General features: G+C 46.0%; 1 protein-coding gene across 10 annotated transcripts in view; it reads right to left on the bottom strand.

Annotated features, from left to right (window-relative positions):
- KMT2C (lysine methyltransferase 2C) overlaps nucleotides 1–23,321 on the bottom strand; it is a 293,409-nt gene that overhangs the window by 5,409 nt on the left and 264,679 nt on the right. For 6 of the 10 annotated variants that reach the window (XM_027101436.1, XM_027101438.1, XM_027101439.1 and 3 more), the window contains 14 exons: nucleotides 19,689–21,410; nucleotides 15,088–15,300; nucleotides 14,230–14,394; nucleotides 12,645–12,786; nucleotides 12,362–12,509; nucleotides 10,667–10,845; nucleotides 10,444–10,580; nucleotides 9,334–9,583; nucleotides 8,017–8,156; nucleotides 7,482–7,589; nucleotides 5,012–6,131; nucleotides 3,930–4,066; nucleotides 2,994–3,136; nucleotides 2,589–2,757 (listed from right to left, as the gene is read on the bottom strand). In XM_027101436.1, coding sequence (XP_026957237.1) covers nucleotides 2,589–2,757; nucleotides 2,994–3,136; nucleotides 3,930–4,066; nucleotides 5,012–6,131; nucleotides 7,482–7,589; nucleotides 8,017–8,156; nucleotides 9,334–9,583; nucleotides 10,444–10,580; nucleotides 10,667–10,845; nucleotides 12,362–12,509; nucleotides 12,645–12,786; nucleotides 14,230–14,394; nucleotides 15,088–15,300; nucleotides 19,689–21,410 — 4,773 coding nt within the window. The remainder of the gene's footprint in view (nucleotides 1–2,588; nucleotides 2,758–2,993; nucleotides 3,137–3,929; nucleotides 4,067–5,011; nucleotides 6,132–7,481; nucleotides 7,590–8,016; nucleotides 8,157–9,333; nucleotides 9,584–10,443; nucleotides 10,581–10,666; nucleotides 10,846–12,361; nucleotides 12,510–12,644; nucleotides 12,787–14,229; nucleotides 14,395–15,087; nucleotides 15,301–19,688; nucleotides 21,411–23,321) is intronic. The other 4 variants (XM_027101443.1, XM_027101444.1, XM_027101441.1 and 1 more) reach the window with 2 other exon arrangements.

The raw sequence follows: 23,321 nt of genomic DNA, 5'->3' as shown, positions 1-23,321 counted from the left end.
TAAGATGGACGGGTTACATACATTATTAGGTTGGCCAACAAGTGCATTTGGGTTTTTCCACAACTCTTACAGAAAAACCCAACGGACTTTTGGGCCAACCCAATACTAAATGGTGCTTCCACAACTGGTTATTCAATGGAAAAAAATAAATTTGTCTTAAACATAAAGAATAAAATTCCTGAAAGAAAAAAAATCTAAGAAAGTACATATGCAACCTACAGTCTTAACCAAGAACAGAAGCTACTGAAAATTATACGTTTGACTATATAAAAATTAAAACTCTTATGGAAAAAACACACCGTACTTTCTGGTAGGTATCTTCCCCTACAAAACATCCTTTGCCTAATAGTACAAGTTCTTATCAACTGCACAACGGACAAAGGTAGTTCACAGAAGAGCAGACCCAAGTGGCAAACACGAAGAGTTGCAACCGAGGTGACACTGTCAGTCTGCGCTGAACAGGCTGCAAAAATACAAAAGGGTGGTAACACTACCAACGGGAAAACAGAAAAACAGGCTCATACACTGCAGGAAGAAGTGGCAATTATAGCCTTGTTAGAAAACAGGCAATGTCTGCTAAAATGAAAGTACATGTACTTCTAACACAGAAATCTCACTTTGGGGCCTACGCACCACTGAAGTGAAGTTACCAATACATGGGGATATTTGTACAAGATATTGATGGCAACACTGTTGTGGGAAAGAACTGTAAACAAAATACGGGCTCATCAGCAGCGGGATGGCTTCATTAATTACAGTCCATCAACATCACGGAGTATCACAGAGGCACTCAAGAGGATGAATCGCGGCTGCCTCAGTTGTTCCAGAGGGGTGTAAATATTAGTGAGAAAAGGAAGACGCAGAAAAGCGTAGATAGGACAATCCCACTCTTCCATACGCACACAGATGTGTAGGTAGCGTTAAGAGAAGAGCAGGGAAGAGACACAGGACACTTACTGGGTCATTAACATGATTACCCGGGAGGTGGATGGAAGGGAGGTAGACAGGATGGAGGAAGAAAAAAGTGACCAAACATCAAAAACTCTCAAAAACGCTTCGGGTTAAAGATGACAGACTGAACGCAGGTAGTTAAGAAACCCTTAACGTGACGTAAGGGAGCAAAACCAAGACTGAAGACCAGGGATGGTCAGAGTGAACGAGCTGTTTGGGAACATTTTAAACAGGGAAGGAACTGAGCGGAGGAGGAAGACACCACTGCCTCGAGTGGAATCTTTTGAGGCTCCATTTCTGAGGCAACAACAAAAAGACCAGGAAGACCCTGCATTCGTAATATGAAAGCAAAGGTATCAGATAAAAAGATCAAGAGCAGACAGCAGATAAAACAGAAGCAGCTCAGGACGAGGACAAGGAACCAGAAACAAGGCCACAGCAGGAGGGCAGACCCGAGACAGAAGCCTTCCCCGGCGGTGCCAGAACCGCTGCGGGCCCCACCTCAGGGGCCAGGTTCAGTAAGGCTGGGGACCCCAAACCCGCAAACCCCCAGCTGATGCCAGTGCTGACGGTCTGGGGTCCACCCTGTGAGATCCCGGGTCTCAGGGATCTAATATTTGTGTACAGAGAGAAACAGAGGTAGGAATCTGCAAAAGAATTAACACAAAAACATTTCTCAGACTGATGGCCACACTGCTTCAGGCTGAAAGGGCTCACCAGTGGGGAAAGCAATAAATAAAAATGACCCTAACCCAGGCCCATTTTGGTAAAAATTCGAAATATCAAGAATCAAGAGTAGATCCTGAAAGTTTCTACAGAAAGAAGAACGTCAATGAATACAGACAATGTGTAAGTCAGGTTTCTATGCGAAGGGACCGCCCTGGCTTCTGAGGGGACTGCACGGGAGGGGACAGGCAGGCCTGCAGCAGTGCCTGCAGGTGAGACAGGCAGTTAGAACAGGCAGCAGAGCGGGGAGTGGATTTGGGGAAACTCTTCCGGGAGGAAAAAAGGCAGCAGAAACTGATGATGCTTTGGGGTCTGGGGCAGTGAGGCCAGCGCACTCAGTTAGGAGATGGTGACACTGCTCAGTGATATGAAGAGCCTGGAGGGTGACCAGCCTTTGAGACGGAGGACGCTGGCAGTGTGAGAGCTCGTAACTCCATCCTGGGCCTCCAAGGGGAGATGCCACATAGACATTTGTTTCTTCAGGAAGTGTGCTTAGCCTAGAGATGGCTTTACCTGTAAGGTGTTCCACCATCTATCCATCAGAAACTACACGATGATTTCATGAAGAGAAGCTTCTGAAACTGGGCACCTTTTGAAACTATTTTCGTTTGTATTTTTCAGAAGTGCCTTGAAAGAGCCCTGGTGAGCGCACCGCGGGTCCCACGTGTGGAAGATGCAGCGCTCCCCGCGCCCCGTGAGCCCTCATCAAGCGGTACAGAGAGGACGTCCAGAAGCCGCCCTTCCACGCGGGGGAGTAAAGCATCCGCCCTCCAAGACCACGGACGGAGCGGCCGGCGCCCCGGGCTGGCGGGGCTTCTCTCCCTGCGGCCCGTGGACTCCTGTCTCATGTGCCGGATGCCAGCGCCCTCCGAGCCCACCTCCCCTCCTCCCAGAAGCCAAGCCCCACTCACCTGAATCCGAGACCGGGCCAGGTACACGTTGGACTTCCACTCGGTTTTCATCTTGCGGTACTGCGACGACTTGGAGTGGACGAACTGCTTGCTGTAAGGTGCGCTCAGCTCCCCGGTGACTGTGCTCTGGAACGACTTGGAGGCACTGGTGCTGTTCAGGGTGTGAGGCCTGTGGGGCGACGGCGTGCCGACGGGGACACAAAGGGAGAGCGGAGACACCTCTGAGGGGCCCGGCTGGTTCACGTTCTCACTGACAGCACACACAGGGAAAGCCGCCTAGCTGGCGCGGCCGCACAGACACAGCCAGAGGCAGCGGGTTTGTAAGCAGCAGACAGACCAGGCACAGAAAACCCCTGAGAGGCCTGGAACCCCCGGGCTGTACTATGTGAAGTCAAAACAAAATACCTTAACACAAACCTCTTGACGTGGGCACTCATTTTAGGTTCAGAACGGGCACAACCTGTGGGGTTGACGGCCAGGGGCAGCTCCATGAGAGGGTTCCGGCCGTATCGGAAGGTGTAGTTTTCACACGCCTCAACCCCAGGGAGCTGGAAAGAAGCAAAATAAACGAAAAATTAACTCACCTGGTCAAGAGCACAGGCAATCTTGAGCCGGCCAAAGGATGGCCCAACTTGAATTCCATGAAAATAACTTGTCAACATTTTCAAAATGTTGGTAACAAGGGGCTCTTTCAAGCCACGTTGACAGCAGCAGCCTGTGCTCGGATCCTGACTGTGTGCGATGCGCTTACCACCCTCGGGGGCCTGGGAGCACAGCTGTAACTTCAGGTTAACTCCTAAAACCATTCGTGCTGAAGGTCTTTTCTAGAATACGCTTCTTGTGGACACTGTCCTCTGGAGACATGACAGATGCATGTCGTTTAGGCAGGGCTCCACCAAAGAAAGCAACTGGGTACAGTACTCAGTGGCTTTCGGGGTGTCCACTGCTTCTCTGAAGAAAACCCACCAGTGACTTTTTTCTTGAGAACAATACCTTATAATCATGCAGTTTTCCAAAAGCGCTGTGTGTAGACTCACTGGCACACGTGCTTGTAACAAGCAGGCATCAGACAGTAAGGGCTCGTGAAATCCAACTGCGCTCTGGTGACCAGCCCTGGGCCCCGGGCAGGAAAGTGGCCATTAACACTGGGTGGTAAGCTGCCTCACCAAGTGAGCACGGAGACGCCTACGACTCACCGATGCCTCGTTTTCTTTCAGAGCGACAGCAGTTCACCCCCGACAAAACCACTACCTTGAAGTGTTGTGAGAGTGACAGCCCCGTGTTAAGTAAGGTGCGTCGTGTGACAGGGGGTGGCTCTCCGGCCTCGGCCCCGGCACTCACTGATTCCGCGATCCGCGCCACCGCAGAGACGGTCAAGCCGAAGAGATCCTCCCCTTTTAAGTAGGCTGGGAAGAGCTGCAGCATTTCCGACTCTTTTCTCACACATGCCACAGGCTCCAAAATCTTATCCCAAACACCTATGTTTGGACAAAAAGATATTTTTTTTAATGAGAAACTTGCTCTTAGCTAAATAGAGAGGAAAACAGGATACAGTATAAAAACAAGAACGAAACGACCAACCGCTCACAGAGACTCACCAGATCCAAGTTAAAGCCCGTGGGCAGTGATCTAACAAGCCTGGTATATTACCTGCTTATTGGATGGCAGTAGTTTTAAAGACTTTATGAAGTTTGGGGGAAAAGAATATGTTACATTAAGGAAATTAAACAGGAGAAGTGGAAAAGAAAGTTAAATATAACTGAAATTCATACAAGTAGTTAACTCACTTTCATGCTGGCCAAGCAGCATATTAGATTTTCAAATGATTAATCCAATTAAGTAGTACCTGTAGATATATCCTTTTCTCTCAGAGTTAAAATATGAAATTGGTATTTTCATTGGAATTATCTTTAGAGCATTTTCATACTTTTTAAAAAAAAAAAACTGCTAAACTTGAAAAAAAAGCAGTTTTGCAGCACTAAAAATGACAACCTAGGCTTAACCCTAGAGGCCGAAATTAAGTCTCATTTCTGGCTCTAAATCTGTTTAATATCTGATGCTCCTGAGATAAGACAATATGGCTTTAAATACGGTTCCCACCTTCTAGGTGACATTAACAAGAGAGTCCCCAATGTAAGTGACAGGCAACCTTTATCTGCAAATCATTCTCCTATTTATTTTATAAACTCTGTTGGAATAATATATATTCTGATTTAGAGTAATTCTAGCAAGTGTTTAGAAAAAGACAGCAAGGTTTGACAATACAAAGAAGTTAAGACTTGCATTTGTAAATGAAGAATCCACACCTGCTGTGATAAAATATGAAAGAGACGTGAGGAAAACCATGGAAATACTGACGTAAAACATTCATTAGCCTAACCCTGGAGTGACGGGCTTGGTGGAGCCTACAGACGGGGCCTCACCTTTGGGTGAGGTGTCACTTAAGACGAGATCTTCGTGGCCTTGCTCCACGATTCTGATGACGAACAGGGGGCGCCCGTCCTTCTCCTCGATGGAGCACAGGTAGCGACAGCGGCGGTTGGCGTAGCGCGTGCTCCAGTACAGCCGGCTGGCTTCGTAGCCCACGGGGAAGAGTGCTTTGGGAGAGTGGAACGCTTGCATCTGCTGTGGAAGCAGCTGGCCGATCGTGTGGAAGATGAGGCTGCCCACACGGAAGGTGTGGTCCCGCTCTCCCCGCTGCACGATGCTGGCGATCTGTCGTACCTCATCACGCTGCACGTAGACCCTCCTGAAGACGGCAAAGTAACTTAATTCCTGCTCGTGAATGCCCTTTGGTTTGTGCATGGGACAAAGCATAGTTTTATCTTTAAAAAACATGCATTGTGCTTTAATGGCGCAAGTAAAGTGATAAATGTTGGTGCATCGAAATCTGTGACACCCGCTGGTGGCCCCCATCTTATGGCAGAAGACACATTTCATCTGCAGGCCTCTCCTCAGGGCTAGCTCCACGTTTATTAAGGCACCAGCCTGGGTCTCGTACACCTCCGTGGACCACAGGGCACAATTCAAATGGACCCACAGGTCCAAGTCAAGGTTGAGCAGCCTCGCCGGTCCGTCTGTCAACCCATCGCCTTCTTCGTGACAGAAGCAACACTTCCGGTAGTCTTTGGGCACAGGATCGGGTTTCAGGGAAGTGCCCAGGTTCTTCAGGAATTCGTCAATTTCATCTTCACAGGGGGGTCTGAAGGTCCCCTTGGGGATCACGATGTGGACGCTCCACTTCTTCCACTTCATCCCCCTCCACTTTTTAGTGATCGGCCGACAGTCTTCAAACCCACCGTGGACAGCTCTTAGCCGAGGCTTTAGCTTGACCGTCACCTTCAGCTCATCTGGCTTTGCCTCCACTTTGGCTGCTTCAAAAGCAGGAGGGAAAGTGATGGGCGGTGACGCTGGGGGCGAAGCTTTTTCCTGGAGCTGCGGCAGACAGTGCACATCTAAAGTGGAGATGTTGTTACTGTACTGATGAAATGCTCTGGAAGGCGTCTCTTTTATAGGCGAGTGTGGCAATGAAGGAACGGATTCCTGCACAAAAAAAAGAAACACGAGAAAGAGTTAATTCCAAAGCCTCCAAGGCAATTCTTGCTACAACAAGAAGCCAAGCAGCAGGGTTCCATCAGCAGGGTGTTTGGCTCTGGGTCTGTAAGTAAGAGGACTGGCGCACGGCGGAGGTCAGTGCTGCGTGCCCGTGGTGCTCGTGTCTCGACAGAGAGAGAGTGTGTTCTCTGCAAAGCCCTAACTCTGGAGGGTATTCTGCTCTTAAAACTTTTCATGTCACGGAGCTAATTTAATTTACAAGACGGAACAGCTTCTTGTTAAACCAAATAAGAACTCCGGATCATAATTTTCTATGAGCTCGTCCCACCACTGAAATTCCTGTTTGTTAATCTTAGGCTTAACTAATTGGCGTAAGTGTGAAAGATGGGGAAGAAGTCCCCTGTCAACAAACAAATCATATTTAACTTTTCTCAGAGGTTGCCCGGTTCCCATCCAACTGCTGAAAGGGCTGAGCTGAGACAGAAGTTCCATTAGTTTCTTTTAAGATACAAAGTGTCATCATAAGCAAATCAACAGCGAACCCACCTTCTCATGCACCCCACCCTACACAGCTCTGAAAAAAAGACGCGCCTCACAGGAAATCCAGAAGCAGGCAGACACTGCACACGGACTCACGAGATTATGTGGTGGGAAAAAAAATTTCTTCTCTCATCTAGGCTGATATATTTCAAAGTATAAATTTATTTGGCAAGTAGCTTGAATTTTATGACACTGGGCGCTACTGCCTTTTTTAAAAAATGAGAATCTCCAGAACATTCTTCTGAGAAAGACGCAAGAGCAATGATGTGGAGGGAGGAGAGACTATCACAGCATGGGAAAAACTTCCTTCAGCGCAAACGGTTAAAAACGTATCGTCCACATCAGCTACACACCCAAAGATACACTTAAATCACACAAAAAACAAACAGACCTTTTCCAACCTGGTACAAGACAGATACTTTTGCCCCAAAATACATGAATAGACCTGAATTGTGGTTGTGAACAGGTTTTCCCATTGGGACAAGATCACTAAAGCAATACTTTATAGTTGTGATTAAATTAAGGTATTTGTAATTAAATAAGTAAAATTACAGATTTTAATAGTAGTGTTTTATTCACTTCTGACCTGTTAAGACATAGTTCAAATCTGCCCACTCTTGCTGAATAAGGTCAAGTTACTTAGTTTGCAGTAACGGCCTGGACCAAGCACTCCTTCCCAACCCGGGGAGCATCTGCTCGGACTCCCCGGGGGGAGCTCTGGGTGGGGGAAGCAGACACACCCCCAAAACACAGGCGCCACTCAACGCAGACTGCTGACTGAAACTGTCCCCATCTTACCTTGCTTTCTGAGGTTTTTGCTTGTGCAGCTGATGAATAGAGAATAAAGCAGTTGTTACTACAGAAGACAATGTCCTTCTCCGCTCTGCTGGAGCTGTCTCGGGAGCCCTGAAAAGCAAAGAGAAAGGTGTGGGGAGCTCGACAAGTCGGGATCTAATAAGAACAAGATCTGCACGGGGCTGGGTCTGTTCTGTTCAAAGTGAAAGCAGCAATCCTAAAAGCAGTAAAAAGGTAACTACGAGCCAGTATTTAGCATATAATAATTCAGCCACAGAGAAACTACATTTGCAGAAATAAACTTTACTTTCCATATTTCACCGTTTAAAAATAACGCGGCTCTCATCGGACCCCCGAACAGGCTGCTGTAGCTACTTGGTTTTAAGCTCGAGCACATGAAACATATGCTGATAGCGACCGCTGGGGGAGGCGTCTGTGGAGCCCCAGAAGCGACTCCTCCTGATGCGGGAGCAGGCGCTGCCCAGGCACGGCGGGGGCGGGCGGGGACCCGGGGGTCAGGGGAGGGACGTGCGAGTACCTTGCTCACAAAGGCCGGGTCTCTGGCCGGCTTCCTCACGCCGTGGCCCAGAACGACGACATGACAGTGGCAGCACCACTGTGGCCTGAGAGCCGCACTTTCTGTGACACCGTGACTAGTGCCCGCGCACCCAGAAAGGCCTAGAGACAAAAGGCGTTCATTAGCGACAAAGCCGACCACTAACAACAGGGGTCCGGGGTGCAAAGCTGTATGCACCGACTGACTGCAATACGGCTCATTTAATTTACCACACGTTAGTCTTTAGTAATTGATAAAAATCTTATTTTCTAAGCAGTGGTTACGGGGCATCTATGACGTGCATGACACTGGGGTACAAAGAAAGGAAGCTATCTTCACACGGCTGGGACAACACATTGGGCTGTGAGAAGTGCAGAGGGAAACCGGGACGCATGGAGGGTCGTCTCCAGTCTCAGTGCAGAGTGAGTAGGGGGAGAGAGAATACTTTTGCTCCAGGGTGAAGAGGGTACGAAATCTCTTATGAAAGATGAAGAGGTATGTGAACGAGAGTCTTCAATGAGCGTGATTTGGAAAGTTGAAGAGGGATGAAGAAGTTCCGGGGCCAAAATAAAAATGCGAGCAAGGACGCAGACTGGAAAGCGTGTGGCGATCTCAGAGCACATCGCTCGCGTGGCCATGAAGGCAGAAGGGAGAAGCAGGGAGAAAGCAAGGGTGACAGAGCAGCCAGAGGCTGAGTGTTCAAACCCAACATGAGCAACTGTCAGCGTGGCTCAAGGGCGAGACGTGGGGAGAGGCTGGGCTCTAAGAGCAGGTGAGGACGGAAACAAGACGGCCAAGAAACTGGGGAGCGAAGAGGCGGGGAGAGCGGGGTGAGGGGGAGGCCAGACGGGAAGATGGGGAGGGAAGGGATGCCACACAGGTGCGAGGAACGGGCCCACCTTTCAGTGACGGGGAAGGTGTGAGCGCACCTACAGAAGAGAGGGGCCCCGGAGATGCCGCAGAAGGAAAGGGACCAGGAACACGGGCAGAGGTGGCGGCCTCGTCTGCACAGTGTGACACAGCGCTAAGTGGGAGGGGAGGCTCAGGCCGCAGGAGAGCAAACGCGGCTCAAGGGTAAGCAGAGCGCTGACAAGAGGGTGCGACGTAGGCCCCAGGCACTAAAGGTCCAGTCACGCCTCAGAAGACAGCGCCCGGGTGGGGGGTGGCTAAGTCACTAAGGGCTGCGTGCCCACACGTGACCTGTCACTCCCCTAAAATCAAAGCGAGATCTTAAAGAGAAGCGGCGTAACTTTTGAATCAAGAACGAATCTGGGGTCAACAAACTGTAAACCAGCTCACCATTGCTTGCTGGAGGGAAGGGCACAGTAGGCTGCTTCAGGTGGTAAGAGCTGGCTAGTCTGGGAGGGTTTGCAGATCCTGGTGGAGGCCCACGAAGAAATAAACGCTGTCGATACTCCAAACCTGGGTTTACTCTGTGGCTACTGACCAAACCCACGGATGGAACATCTGGAGCATTACTAACCTCGTAGCTGTTAGGGATCCGAACGTGGAGGAGGTCGGAGAACGCAGCCACAACACTGCTAATGTTCTAAAACAGAACGGCAAATGCTGCATTACCCGCCCAGAGGCCACAGAGAACCACTGAAGAACAACTCACGTCAGGATAAGTGCTATCCGCACGGTGCACACGCCGCAAGCAAATCCCACCATTTTTATTTAGACTTAAGATCCTCGGGGGGTAAGAAGGGTTTTGATGGGCCAATAGCCAAACAAAGCTTCCATATACAGAAATCCTCATACAGGGATTCCAATTAATGTTCAATATTTGAGAGAACGTTAAACTATCTTAGACATTTTAATTCAAGGAATGAGTTAAACCTTGTCATGGTTTTTACAGCTGGTCAGAAGCTTCCTTTAAGTGGACCCCCCCCCAGCTCTGGGCAGAAGTCTGACACAGTCCACGAGAACACACCACTGCTATGTTCTGCTGATGACCAAAACGCCCTGTCAACAGGCTATGAGTCTGGTTGCCAACGAAACATCATCAAGAATTAAGAGTTTGAAAAAACCCTCAGCCGTGTACTAGTGTTTGATATGAGCAGCTGCTTCCTGAACATAGTGCTTCTGGAAAACTTTCTCTGTTGACAAAGCTCTTCACTGCTTAATTTTCTACGTGTAAATAGTTATCAACTCTCTGAAGAGTTCTTACTATTATACATTCTTTAGTAAAACAATGAGATCTGACTTCAATTTGCCCTTTCTGTCTTGACTGAGGCCAATTTCCAGTACTCACAGCAGCGCAGACGTCTGAAGGGACTGCTAAGTCAAGCCCTAACCGCCCTAACCTTTATCCGCGATGACCCAGCTGTACGTGTCACTGTGAGCCACCTGACACTCCTTTAGGAACGGGTAATATTCTAGAACGTCCAACAGCCAGTCCATCTTTACCTCAGCAGCTGTAGGATGCAGAGTGATTGCCACAGATATGAGACCCGATCGGGGACCATTTGGGGATGCACCAAAAGGTGACGTGAAAAACAAAGTGCCCGGCTCAGTTTTGATGTCATTCCTTCTAGATTCCAGCCCTTAAAAAAGGAAGGATGAGTTGAGTGTTAACGGCTTTTCTAAACATTCCTATCAGCCAGCCCCCCCACTGCACTGCGCCCCCTACCTTTCCCGGTGCCGCTCGGGAGGATCGGAATGATGGGGGATGGCACGGGCTCCGGAGGCTCCTCTTTGACCAGGGACAGGTCTGGGTATCTGCTCACTTCCATGCCGACCACACTCTCAGGAGAGGACGAGGGCACAACACTGTCAGGCGTGTCCCGGTCACCCCCATGGTCCTGTGTCCTGGGAGCAGAATAAATACACATCAGCAGGCGCAAGGCCGCCGCTGGGGGCTTCCCGCACCAGCCCAGCCCTGTCTACATGTGTGACCTTTGGACAGTGACAATAACCTGAGAAGCCAAAGATTCAGTTCAGGGCCAAACAGGAAATCTCTTGGGAAAAAAAATAAGAAATATGTTTAACTATAAAGTAATTTAAATGGTATGTTTCCTTCTGACTAAAGCTTTAGCATCCAAGTTTAAAGACCTGCCAAAGGAGGAAGACGTTCAGATTATAACACAGCATAGAAAGAATGGATACTCACACCTTTGCAAAGCTCCAGATCACTGAGACTAGGGAACACTCCTGTGGCTGAAAAAGGGAAGAGCAGTCCACCACACACCCAGGCACGCGTGCACAGACTCTCCTGCGGCTGCTGTTTACTTACAGCGGCAAGACGGAGAAAAACTGGCCATCATGGCTTCACAGGCCTTCATTTTTATTAACTGACAAAGTGAAGTGAAAAAAGGAAGAGACTGGTCTAGTCCAAGAAGCTAAAGGTTACAAAGGCAAATGGGGCTGTAGGGCGAGTGTGGTCTTGAGCTGAACGTTGCACGGCAGCTCGAGAACCTGGGGTCTCACACCCCCCCCACCCCAGAGGAGACGCCGTCAGGCTGAAGGAAGGCTGTGAGAAGCAGCATTAACAGGAGACCCGAGAGAGGCTTCCAAGGGGTCCCTGTGAGACCCCGGAGCGGGCGGCCCCGACACGCACACCCGGGAGGCCGCCTCCCGCAGCTGCCCCCGAGTGACAACTCCGGCACGAATCTAGCGGTAAGGTCCAGGAGGAACAAAGAGCTGGGTTCTAACTTTGGACAAGTCACTTCCCCGTGGTCCGCAGTCTTCTCATTTATACAGTAAAGGGTCTTAGTCCAATGGCGTCTTATCAAAGAGAGGGTAGTTAGCAGATTTTCCAAGAAGAGAGAATAATTTGATGAGCTATATATATAAGAACCTCCCCTGGATCTAACTGGCTGGGTTGTGACTATCTACTAGGAGAAGCTGATTTTCCCTCATCAGAATCCTGGGGCTAAAGAACTGACACAAAGGAGTTACAAACTGTGGACAGGACAGCCCTTAAATTCTCTTCCACAAAAGCATGCTCTGCTCTGTGACTGCTGCTCTTTTATCCTGACATCTGCAAACATCAATAAACCCAGTAAATCACATTAACAGCTTATAAAGGGCAATGATCTTTGAAATATTTTGCATGGAGAGTCCCAATGCCTTAATGTCTATTGGATTATTATTACTTGTTGAACCTCCTATATCATATGAGATTTCTAAAGTGCACAAGTGAATTCTTTTTAATAGTAAGAATGTTTTATAAACTTTAAATTCTGAAGAAAATTATTCACCAAATTTCACCTTTTAAGTGTTTTTACATGCTTTTCCTACAGACATTATGCTATATACAAACACATAATACGTTTTTAAATAAATGAAATAACTAAAGAAATACTTGAGAAAAAGGAACTTCTACCTTAATTCCTCCTGATTATTATGAGGCGGTGTTGGGAGTGAAGCAGGAACGTCCACCGTCTTTGGGCCTTGAGCAATCGCTCTGGCCAACAAGTCATCGTGTGGTCTGAACGGCAGGTGAAATGGTTTAGGTCCTAGGCTTTTGGTAACTGGAAGAGCAAAAACACAAAACCGTCAATCAGTCAAAACTGGTAACGGGTAAACTTTACAATCCGACTGCCATTTCGCCACGCACAGCCGGCAAACTCCTCAAAGGTACAAGACTTGGAAGCTTGGCATCCTACCTTCATGGCTCACTAATACTCCAGCTTTTCCAGCAAGTTCTTCAGTTGTTGCAAAACCATTTGCCATCTTCGGACAAGCCATAGGAGGTGGTGTAGGAGGAAGAGAGGCAGGGGGTGTTGGAGGATTACTTAAATTATTCTGCTGCAGGAGACCAAAAAATTTTAAATTATATGCTACTGAGCAAATATGCCACGACCTTGCTAAAACTTAGTTCTGTGGATTTTCAGCACAGGGAGGCAAGGTACAGAAATGTAATCAGAGGCACCTTCATTCCTAAAATGCACACCAAGAAGAAAAAGAAACGTACAGGCCAGGAGGCATTTCAGTGGAACAAATACCCATCATCCTCTGCACATACCACCCACTGGCTCACTTTCCCCAGCTTGAGTACTCAGCTTTGAAATTAAGAAGCAAATTTACACTGTGCCTGATTTGATTCTGTACAACTCTTTTCAAGTTTCACTGTTAAAGCCAGTGAAGGACAGCTTTAAAATTCGACCAATAAATTGTAGAGAGTTCTCAAAAAACTCCTTTATTAAATTAAGATATGCCCCAGTTCTATCAAAAACTTGAGAATTTAAGACCCTAATCCATAACTGCAGCTTGTATCTTAGACATTAGAATCTGGATTGTCTAAAATCTCAAAAAGAAGCAAAAGGAGTAGCAATAACGACTAAATGGACTGAACCTTAACAAATGTAGTTCCCCCCAAACATTTCTCCCTGCTTAACATCTGTCACCAATTTGTCATTGATTCATTGACTAGTCTCTCAGGGACTGTTGGAATCTACCAATAATTCCATGCAAATCAAGTGCAAGGTAAAATTACAAATCTTGCAAAGATCTAGGATTTCTGAAGATGATGAAGTTGCGTGGAGAACAGCTTGCATCAGAAGAGAAGGCATTTACAAGACTTGGGAGAGGTTCTAACTGAAGAGAAAAGCCAACAACGATAATAAATGGAATGTCACAAGAGAATGATTTTAATACTAAAGAAGAGAAGCCCTCAGAAAAAATGATGATACTCTCAAATATTTTTGCAAAAAAGATCACTTAACACAAGTCAGATGTGAAGTAAAGAGTATCTAATGAGCCTATCATAAAACTTTGTTAAAAAAATATTACCAAAAGATAAACTTGGTTCAGTCTGATATTATTTTTGTAGCCTAAGAACTAATGCACAGGTGCAATTAGTACCTAAATTATTAGACAAAATAAGTTTTTAGGTTTTTTCATTGTATTTTTCAGGGTAAATTCCTAACTACATTTTTTACTCTATTTACTCTGAATTTGGAGTCATCTTAAGAGTTAATAAAGATTATAGGAAAATACGTATTTACCTACCGCAGAAATATACAATGGATGTTTTTCACAATTTGTATTCTGACCTATACAAACATTTCAAATGTTCATATTGGAAACACTTTACCTGGTAAAATTTTAACCTTTTAGTTGAACTAGAGTGTAAATGGAACTTGGAAGATTAGATAGATGTAAACTAGATGGAAAAACAAGACAAGCTCTACCAATTCTGATATGGCATCCAAAGAGGAAGCAAGGTAACACCTTGGCAAAGAAACATACCTTGTAGATCAACTGAGAATAGTAATCCGAAACCCCTTCAAGGGTAGCACTGCCAAAAGTTCCTAGAAGTCGATTCCCACTATTAAACTGGCCACTGCCGTAAGGAAGAAAGTGGGCAAAGTTCACTCCAATGACTGGTTCCATTAGAGGGAGCAGAGAGAGCTGCTATTGAAAAACACATTTAAGAGTAATGTACACGATAAACAAAACAAGTGTCTCTCAATTTTTCTAAGACCCAAGGCAACTTAGTCAAATAAGGCTTGAGAAAAATAAGACTTAAAAAATTCAAGTATCAAAATGCTGGAATAAGTGAGAGAGACTATGGAATCTTTGAGATATACTTAAAAATGAGCCTTATTCTCAACTGTCTTAAAGGGATGCTGCCAGGCTTCTAACAAGAAAAACACCTTCCTTATCTTCGCTCAGCAAGAATCAGGGCTGAACTGAGGCTAGGTGCCCCCAACGGCACTCTTCAGCAGCTGTCTCCCACCTTCTGTAACAGCCACAAAGGTGTAAGAATGCACTCTACTAGGGGGAGAGACCAACGCCTGTGTTTCTTTGCATCCGGAGTCACAAGTAACGTGGACGGAATTTTTCTTGGTGCTGAGGCTGCTCCCTTTGAATATAAGTAAATCTTGACCAGCGCCAACCAATCCATCTATTTTACTAAAATTTTGGGGTGCCAGTAGGATAAGGTGCAAGTTTGCTCGCACACAGGAAACCTATTAGGTTGCTTGTTGAGATGTCTTTTACCCCTTAACTCTCTACTTTTGGGAAAATTTCACTTTAACAGGGTTGAAAAAGCTTCTGATGTCTCACTTCCTTGAATTTTTAAAGGGGCTGCTCCGAAAGACTCACCTGCTTCAGGTGGGTAAAGGTGTCGGTGGTAGAGAACATCGCTTGTTTCCCCTCTTCTTCCTTTTTCCTTTTCTTCGACCGAGGTGCTGCCTTCTCTCCGGTCCTCTGAGTCCTTTTGCTTCGCTGTTTCTTGGTTTCACTTCCTCCATCTGTTTTTGGCAACTGGCTGTTGCCACATCCAAAACCACCTTGCACTTGAGCCCCCAAAGTTTGCTAATGTAATTGGAAAGGTTAAGAAATAAGTGAACTATCCACACGCTTGAATTCCAGCTCCTGCTCGTCCAGTCCCATCCTAAGACACAATGTTCCTAGCATGGGCGCCCGAAGTGACGGAGGGAAAATGGGTGGCACCAGATGGCCTGTTTTCTGAAAACAGCATCTCAAGTATGGAAATCAGTAAGCTGCAAAGCTTGAGGAGAGAGCAGAACTCTTAAGTGTGGCTCTTCTCCCTTTCAGAGGAAGCATTACTCCTCAGGCCTGCCCATACTTGTGCCGGTGACAGCCCGGAGCTCCTTATTCCTGCCCACTGGCAACTGTGGAGGAAGGGGTGCTCTTAGCTAGATGGCTGTGGTGGTCTCTGCATGGTGGTCTTGGGGCCTTATTTGGGCTCCCCTTAGGAATGGGTGAAATACAAGGTATGCGGGCACCACTGCTAAGCTCCAGAAAAGTTTCACAGCCTATGCATCTCAGTTGAGAGGAACAGCTAGCCTCAGAGATCACTAAAAACAAACAACATTGTTCATTCAAATTAGTTCATGGTCATACATCTGACTGAATAATAACTGCTACATACTTAAAGTCAATGAAAGAAGACCTATATGATAGCAAATAAGCCTATTCTTTGCTTTTGTCTCTATGGCTAAGAACAAACCAGTCCTTAAAGAGGTTTTTAAGGGTAGTACTATCAATACTTAAAAATATGGGACTATTTTTAGGGGCCATTATTTCTAAACTTGACAGCTATACTTTGCTATAGGCAACCATAGTGGCTAAACTTATTTTAATGTGCTCTGCATTGACTCTTTGAGGGTTTGCAGATCATAGTTTCCATTTATATATATCTAAATGACTTAGAGCATGGATGGCAAAACTGTTCTGTAAAAGGCCAAAGAGTAAATACAGCTACCCAATTCTCTGCCCTGGTACAGCAAAATCAACCACAGACAATTCATAATAAACTAATGAGCTAGGCTATGGTCTAATAAGATGTTTTAAATTCATGGACACTGAACCTTGAATTTCATATAATTTTCACATGTTGTGAAACACTACTCTGTTTCAGATTTTCTTCAACCATTAAAAAGTGTAGAAACCATTCCTGGCTCATACAACAAAGAGGGGATATGGAAGCAGGAACACAGTGCCCATCCCAGGGCTAGATCGATGGTTCTCAAAGGGTGGTCCCCAGAGCGGCAGAATGAGCACCACCTAGGATGGTTAGAAATGCACATTCTCTGGTCCCACCCCAGACCTACTGAATCCAAACCTTTAACAAGCCCTCCAGGTGATTCTGACACATTAAAGTTCAGAGAACCCTGGCCTAGAGCTGTGCCTCTCATGTCCATATGAATGCGAATCACCTGCGATCTTGTTAAAAAGCACCTTCTGACTGGTACACCTGTGCTGGGGGCACAATATCCTGCTTCCTGAAAAGCTCCCAGGTAAGGCCGATGCCGCCAGTCCTCAAGGACTGCAGTGTGAGTAGCACAGAGCAAGGCCCAAGCACTTCTTACCAGCTTATAAGAGAAGAACAATGCAACCGCTTATTAGGTGTGCAGCAGGGTCAGGCACTGTAAGTGCTGAACAGACTTCTCCAATCCTCACAACTTCCCTAAAAAGCAGCTGTTACTACAGTTCAAAGAATACTTTCAATTACAGAAGAACACAAAAGATTAAAAATCATCCAAAAGTTTGCCCGAGACAGGAACAGTTCACATTTTAACGTATTTGTTTTCGATCTTTTATCTATGCCTACATGTATTTTGCTAAACACACAATGAATCACACTCAGTATTCTTTTATTCTGGTGGTTGCCTTTTAAACTTGACGTGGTTTGTTCCCCGTGACATTAAACTTTCATACGTAACAAATTTTAATGGCTGCAAAAAATCTGTATATTCAGATATATACAGAAACAATAATCCAATCAATAACTACACTAGTGGATTTAGGTTGTTTTCTCTCATTTTTATCTATTAGTAAAGATAAAGTCATTCATTAGCTATTCATGTGGTCACACCTTTGCACATATTAGAATTCTACGTTCCTCTTGCCAGATTCCTAGATATGTCACTGGTAGTCATGGGTATGCACCACCTTTTATTAATATCACAAGCACAAGGTGTACCCTAATTCCTTTAATCCCTGTGGTAACCCAGTAACAGGGAGCACTATTAATCCTGTTTTACAGATGAGGAAACTGAGGCTCAGAAAGCCTGCCCTGCCCAGGCTGCACGCTGGAAAGAGACGGAACGTGGATTTGACGCAAGCTGAGTGATGCGAGCTCTCAAAGCCTCCCAAGGCTTTACCCCTACACTACAACTAATGCCAGCTTATGTGTGAGAAAACACATGTCCTCAGCACGGAGGACAAACTGGGCCTGTCCAGCCACTGCCACAACAATTCTGCCTTAAGTGTGACTAGAAAGTAAATGAATTTCATCATTTGTAAAACGGGAATAATAATTGTGCCTGCCGTACCTCAGGGCAAGCGCTGAGCACAGCGTAACCCCTAGAATGTGGTTAAGAAGGCATCACCCCTAGTAATCCAGGGCCTCCGCCCCTTGCTGCCCTCCCAGATGGATATGAGAACATGTGACATAGTCCAAACATTTATACATATACTAATTGATCTCATCCCTTTTTCTATCATAACACCCAATATAAATATTTTTTTATATATAATCACTAGTATTAGGACCTAACTTCACTCCACCGAGTACCAACTATGTGGTATTGAGATAGAAAAGGCATAGAGACAGAAAGGTGCTCAGGACGCCGTCTACACCCTTCAAGGAGCCGTCTATGCTCAGTGGTACTAGAGAAACTGCTATGTAAGCACACGGGCATCCACTTATTTGAGACTGGCTGAGCTGAGTAAGGTATCTGGGGAAGACGATTCCAGAACTGAGTCTTAAAAGATACAGATATTGGCCAGATATAAAAAAAAACAAAAAAGGGTAGAAACAGCAGCATATGGCCATATATGGAAGGGTAAAATCAGAAGGACACTCAGGGACTGCAAGTAGCCTGGTATTCCTAGGGGCAGAGGATGCAATGGACAAAGTAGCTAGAGATCAGGCTTATTTGCTGATGACAAATATGACTGAAAAAGTTACCACCACCAAAATTTACAAAAATTACATGACTCTATGGGGTTACCACTCAACCTCTACCGAATCAGACAAATAAGAGAAAACAAAGAGTAAACCAATACTTGCTAAACAAATGGCTTCACTAACAATCTTAAAACTGCAAATTTGGACAACTAAATATAGCACTCCACCTCATTCAATTAAAAAAATGAAAAATTTAAAATCTAATTTGAGAAGCACTATAGGGAAAGCTTTATGAACACAATAGCCAAGGTAGTGTAGCATTTGAAAGATAAAACAAGTTAACCAATTCCTACAACCTAGAAAACTTCAGTTTGGGAAATATGTCAAGGAAGTTCACTGAAATGCAGGGGATCGAATCTTGTAAAGGTGTATTTACAACAAAGTTCTTCATCAAATGAAAAAACAAAAGCAAATCCAATGTTCTATAACTTAAAAAGGGGACTTCCCTGGTGGCACAGTGGTTGAGAATCCGCCTGCCAATGCAGGGGACACGGGTTCGATCCCTGGTCCTAGAAGATCCCACGTGCTGCAGAGCAACTAAGCCCGCGCGCCACAGCTACTGAGCCCGCATGCCACAACTACTGAAGCCTGTGCGCCTAGAGCCCGTGCTCCGCAACAGGAGAGGCCCGCGCACTGCAACGAAGAGTGGCCCCTGCTCGCTGCAACTAGAGAAAGCCCGCGTGCAGCGGCGAAGACCCAACGCAGCCAAAAAAAAAAAAGAAGTCTAACACTTAAAAACTTAAAAAGGGCAAAATATCGACACATGGAAAACCACAAAGATAAAATAGCATCTACCTGTAAAACTGTGTTTCTATAAAGTATTAATACTTTGCAACAGAATAGATTCCCAATATGGGTTATTCCTGAGAGTCCCCAAGGGTATTAACAGGGTGCGTGAGCTATTTTCTATATTTCAAAGAGGTTAATGGAAACTGCACTCTATTTGCAGTTAGGACATGTAGATGTTTACTTCTTTTAGTTAGATCAACTCAATGTGGTGATAATCAGCTGACAGGAATATGTTACGTATGAAACGCATGACCCTACAGCTCTCTGATTTTTGAAAGATACAGTAAACAAATTATTACCTGATATAGTTTATAGGTATAAACCAAAACATGAGGTCTGCGGTTTTTTACTCCAGAGTAAAAAGGTTATAAAAGATAGCGTTGAAATCAATACAGCAGTTGGCACTAATCTGTTGTAACCATAATTTAAAATAAAAGGGGGAAAAAAGCAAGTTGTTCTCCTGAGCCACACTTACCATGTCGGCTGGGTTCTGCCTCTCAACCAGTTTGTTATCCTTCGTACCGTCGTCTTCTGAACAAAAACTCCCTTCCGGTTTTTGATTTAAAAGGGAAGATGCCTTTTTATTTTTCAGCAGGTGCTTCAGAAGCTCATTGCCTGAATCTCCCTTGGCAGCAGGAGCGCCGGCAGGTCGGGGAGGACTCTGCCCCGGGCAGGCAGCGCTGGCCACAGCCCTTTCTTTGGCCCGATCCCCAGGGCGCTCCTCCAGTTCAGGCCCATCTGGGCCCGGGCGCTGCTCCGGCTCAGCTGACTCCAGTTTCATCTCCCCAGTGGGGGCAGGCGCGTCGATGGGGCGCTTATCCACCTCTGAACTCGCACAGGTCTGTTGACCTGGGGTCCCTCGTGCGAAGTCACCGCTGGGCAGTTCGTTCTCTGGCTCTGTGCGCAGCGGGCCCGCTGCCGGGTCAGGAGGTGATAGGCCGCCCGGTTCCTTCGCCTCGGGTTCTCCTTGCTGAGGGAGCTCGCCGGGTGTGTTCACTGCGGGAGCAGAGGCAGCTTCCGAGACACCCGGGGTTGGTGGAGCAGTTACATCCGAATGGGGAGTAGAAGGTGCCTTGGTAGATTCCGCATCGTCGTCTTTCTTCTTCTTTCTTGTTCTCTTCTTTTTCCCTTTCTCTTCCGGGATTATGTCAGAATACAGCTGAATGAGAGATGGGGCTGATCCTGGGTAACTCTGTCCACGGCTTACAGCCGGGTCTTGGCCACAGGGGAGACTGCTATTAGCCACTGGAGGTGCCACAGGTAACGCGGGTGTCAAAGGAGGCCTCACCGGGGACTGCTGGAAGCCGGCCCCAGGAACACCTCCATGTACCGGCTTCACAGAATGGAAATTTGGGCTTCCACCAGGAATTGACGGTGAGTCAGGAACGAACGAGGGAGGTCCCATGTGCCTTCGCTCACTGGTTTGCATGAAATTCAGGGTGGGCGGTGAATTAATAGACCCTTGCTGTAGGTTCTGCTGCTGTAAAACCGGCCCCGCCTGCTGCTGCGGCTGCGGAGGCTGCTGAAGGGGTCTTGGGGGTTGCGTAAAATCACAAGGCAGGTCAGAAGCGTAGAATGGAATCTGGGACACAGGTGTCCTGCTGCTTAGCTCTGAGCCCATCACGCCGTGCTGCCCCATTTCCATCCTCTGCTGCAAAGCTCTCTGTCTATCTACTTCTTGCATGAGCTGGATTCGTTGTCTCTCCTGCTGTTCTCGTAAACGTTCCTTACGTTCCCGTTCTTGAAAACTTTCACTAAAGGGGTTATTGTCATCGAATTCCACCCGTGGTGGCGGTCCACTCTGTGGATTTGCATTTGACACTGCCCCTGGGGCTGGGGGGCAAGTTTTTATTGGTAACTGGGCCACTGGAGGCTGAATCCTAGGAGGGTTGAGGGTGGGGCGGGAAGGAGCACCGGGAGGCTGCCACCCAGGGAAACTGGGCAAACTGGGCGTTCCCGCAGGGCTCGTGTGGCCGGGAATGACCGCGGTGTGCTGCTGGTGCTGTAGCTGCAGTGGCGCCAGGGGGAAGCTGGGCTGGCTCATGGGGGGCGGGGCGGCACCTGGCACCAGGGGCAGTGGGGGCTGGACACCTGGCATCACGGTGGGCGGGGCCATGGTGCACTGCTGCTGCTGCTGCTGCTGCTTGATCCGGTAATCTTCAATCAACTCGGCATGCTCTTTCTGTTGTTTACGAATCTGGAAGAGCAAAATTAAATCTTACTCGTTTATATGTGCTACGGGTATCAAATAAAAACACTGGCTGACGATTATGGTGGAGGTTGTAGAGAACGCAGTTAGATCAGGCAGAGGCAAAAATATCTTGCTTAGGCAATGGCAGAAATCACCAAGGGGAAAAAAAAAGAAAGGAAGGACTGATCAACTAAAACTGCCAAGCTTTTCAATAATAGCATGTTTCTAAATATGAAATACCAAAAACAAATTTGAAAAACATTTTTCTGAAATAAATATTTAAGAAAATCTTTCTCTGAGTCATAAACTAAGCTACATATAAAAATAAAACCATAAACAAAGGCTACACAGGAATCAGCTAATTGTTAACTTCTTTAGAAGTTACATTAATATATAAGGTTAGACTAACCGTGAGATTTAACTCAAACTTTAACCATTTAAACGTGTTAAGATTTCATTTCTTAAGTATACAAAAGTGTACAACATGTTAAGACAAGATGAATTACCTGTACATATACCACACCCTCCCCTCCAGGTTAAAAAGACTAGATTGGTAATAAAACTCCTTGAATTTAATGGGTAACGTATTCAAATTATAATTTCTGAAATATGTAAAAGCTCTGAGGTAATGTTTTGAACAGTTCCTAAGAGGCTCCTAATATAATGACTGACTTATGTCAGTTAATTAATCCCCGAAAGTCTTTGTACCCCCATGCGCAGACACTACAGACCAACCTCAATGAAGACACAACCTGTGTCCTAAGGACACACCAGCTCACTTAGGGAGCTGGGAGAAAGGGGTGCAAGATGATGTACATACCCTCCAAAAGCACTCAATTTTTGTGTACTGTACTAGTACACTGAGCCAGTTCTGATAGGTTTTCAACTTATTTTCAACAGTTTCCCAGGCAGACTAGCATATTCTCTGCACATAATGGTTCTGGTCTCTTTTCCTGTAGCTGTGGCAACTCCTACTTCTTTTCTTCTTTTTCCTGACTGGCTTACTACCTAGAACTGAGGAATTACCATCGGACTGGCGAATGAGTATGAACATACATAAGGCACCAGAACACTAACTGGAATACAGAATGTGGTGATCCACGCCTTTGCCGTGACATTTTAAAATTCTCTTAAAAACGTTGTCATGAATTGCTTGTCTTAATAAGATTACACTGGACTGCTGGCAACTATGTTGTAGCAGATGATGTGTCCTATTTTCCAAGTATAGTATTACCTTCTAAATAGGATTTGATCCATGGATATGCAAAAAAGCTAGGTCCTCGTCATAAAAAATTTATATAAAAATACCAGAAGGCAATAAAAAGGCTAAAAATAAGTTATAAAGAAACCCTTAAAAGCATTTTTACTTGAAATAAACACGGCCCCAGAAAGTAAATTTAAAGAGAAAGGACACATCTCATTCCTGGTTTTAAACAATGGAAATCATACTGTAATCAGCTTATTGCTGGGACATTATTGTGGTAGCTATAGCTTGGAGATAAAACGCCACAGTTGAAATCCCTACTCCAATGATCAGTTATGTCACCTACCTCCACAATGACTCAGCAGATTCCTCATGTGTAACATGGTGATAATACTACCTTGTTCATAAGGTTATAGAGAACGTCAGGTAAGACGGGGCATGTAACTGTGTTCACTACACAGAAAGCACTTCTGTGATTTTTACTGATTCAATCTGCTCTGAATTCCTCCCTTTCCACTATTAACATTGGGAGTAAGATTTAAATTGACAATCAAAAGCAAGATTGACCTTTTTTGGTGTACAATTCTATGAACTTTAACATGGGTAGAGATTAGTGTGGCCATCACCACAGTCAAGATACTGAAGGACAGTCCAGGGGTTCCCAGTTTTTGGTGAGTGTGTTAGAGATGCAGTCAATATTTGTGTACAGGTTT

This window comes from Aethalodelphis obliquidens, unplaced genomic scaffold (assembly GCF_003676395.1).
Source record: "Aethalodelphis obliquidens isolate GAN/ISIS:26980383/991018 unplaced genomic scaffold, ASM367639v1 scaffold5, whole genome shotgun sequence".
In the NCBI taxonomy this organism is placed as follows: domain Eukaryota; kingdom Metazoa; phylum Chordata; class Mammalia; order Artiodactyla; family Delphinidae; genus Aethalodelphis; species Aethalodelphis obliquidens.
Note: the sequence above shows the minus strand (reverse complement) of the source record. Positions and strands in the feature narration are given on the sequence as shown.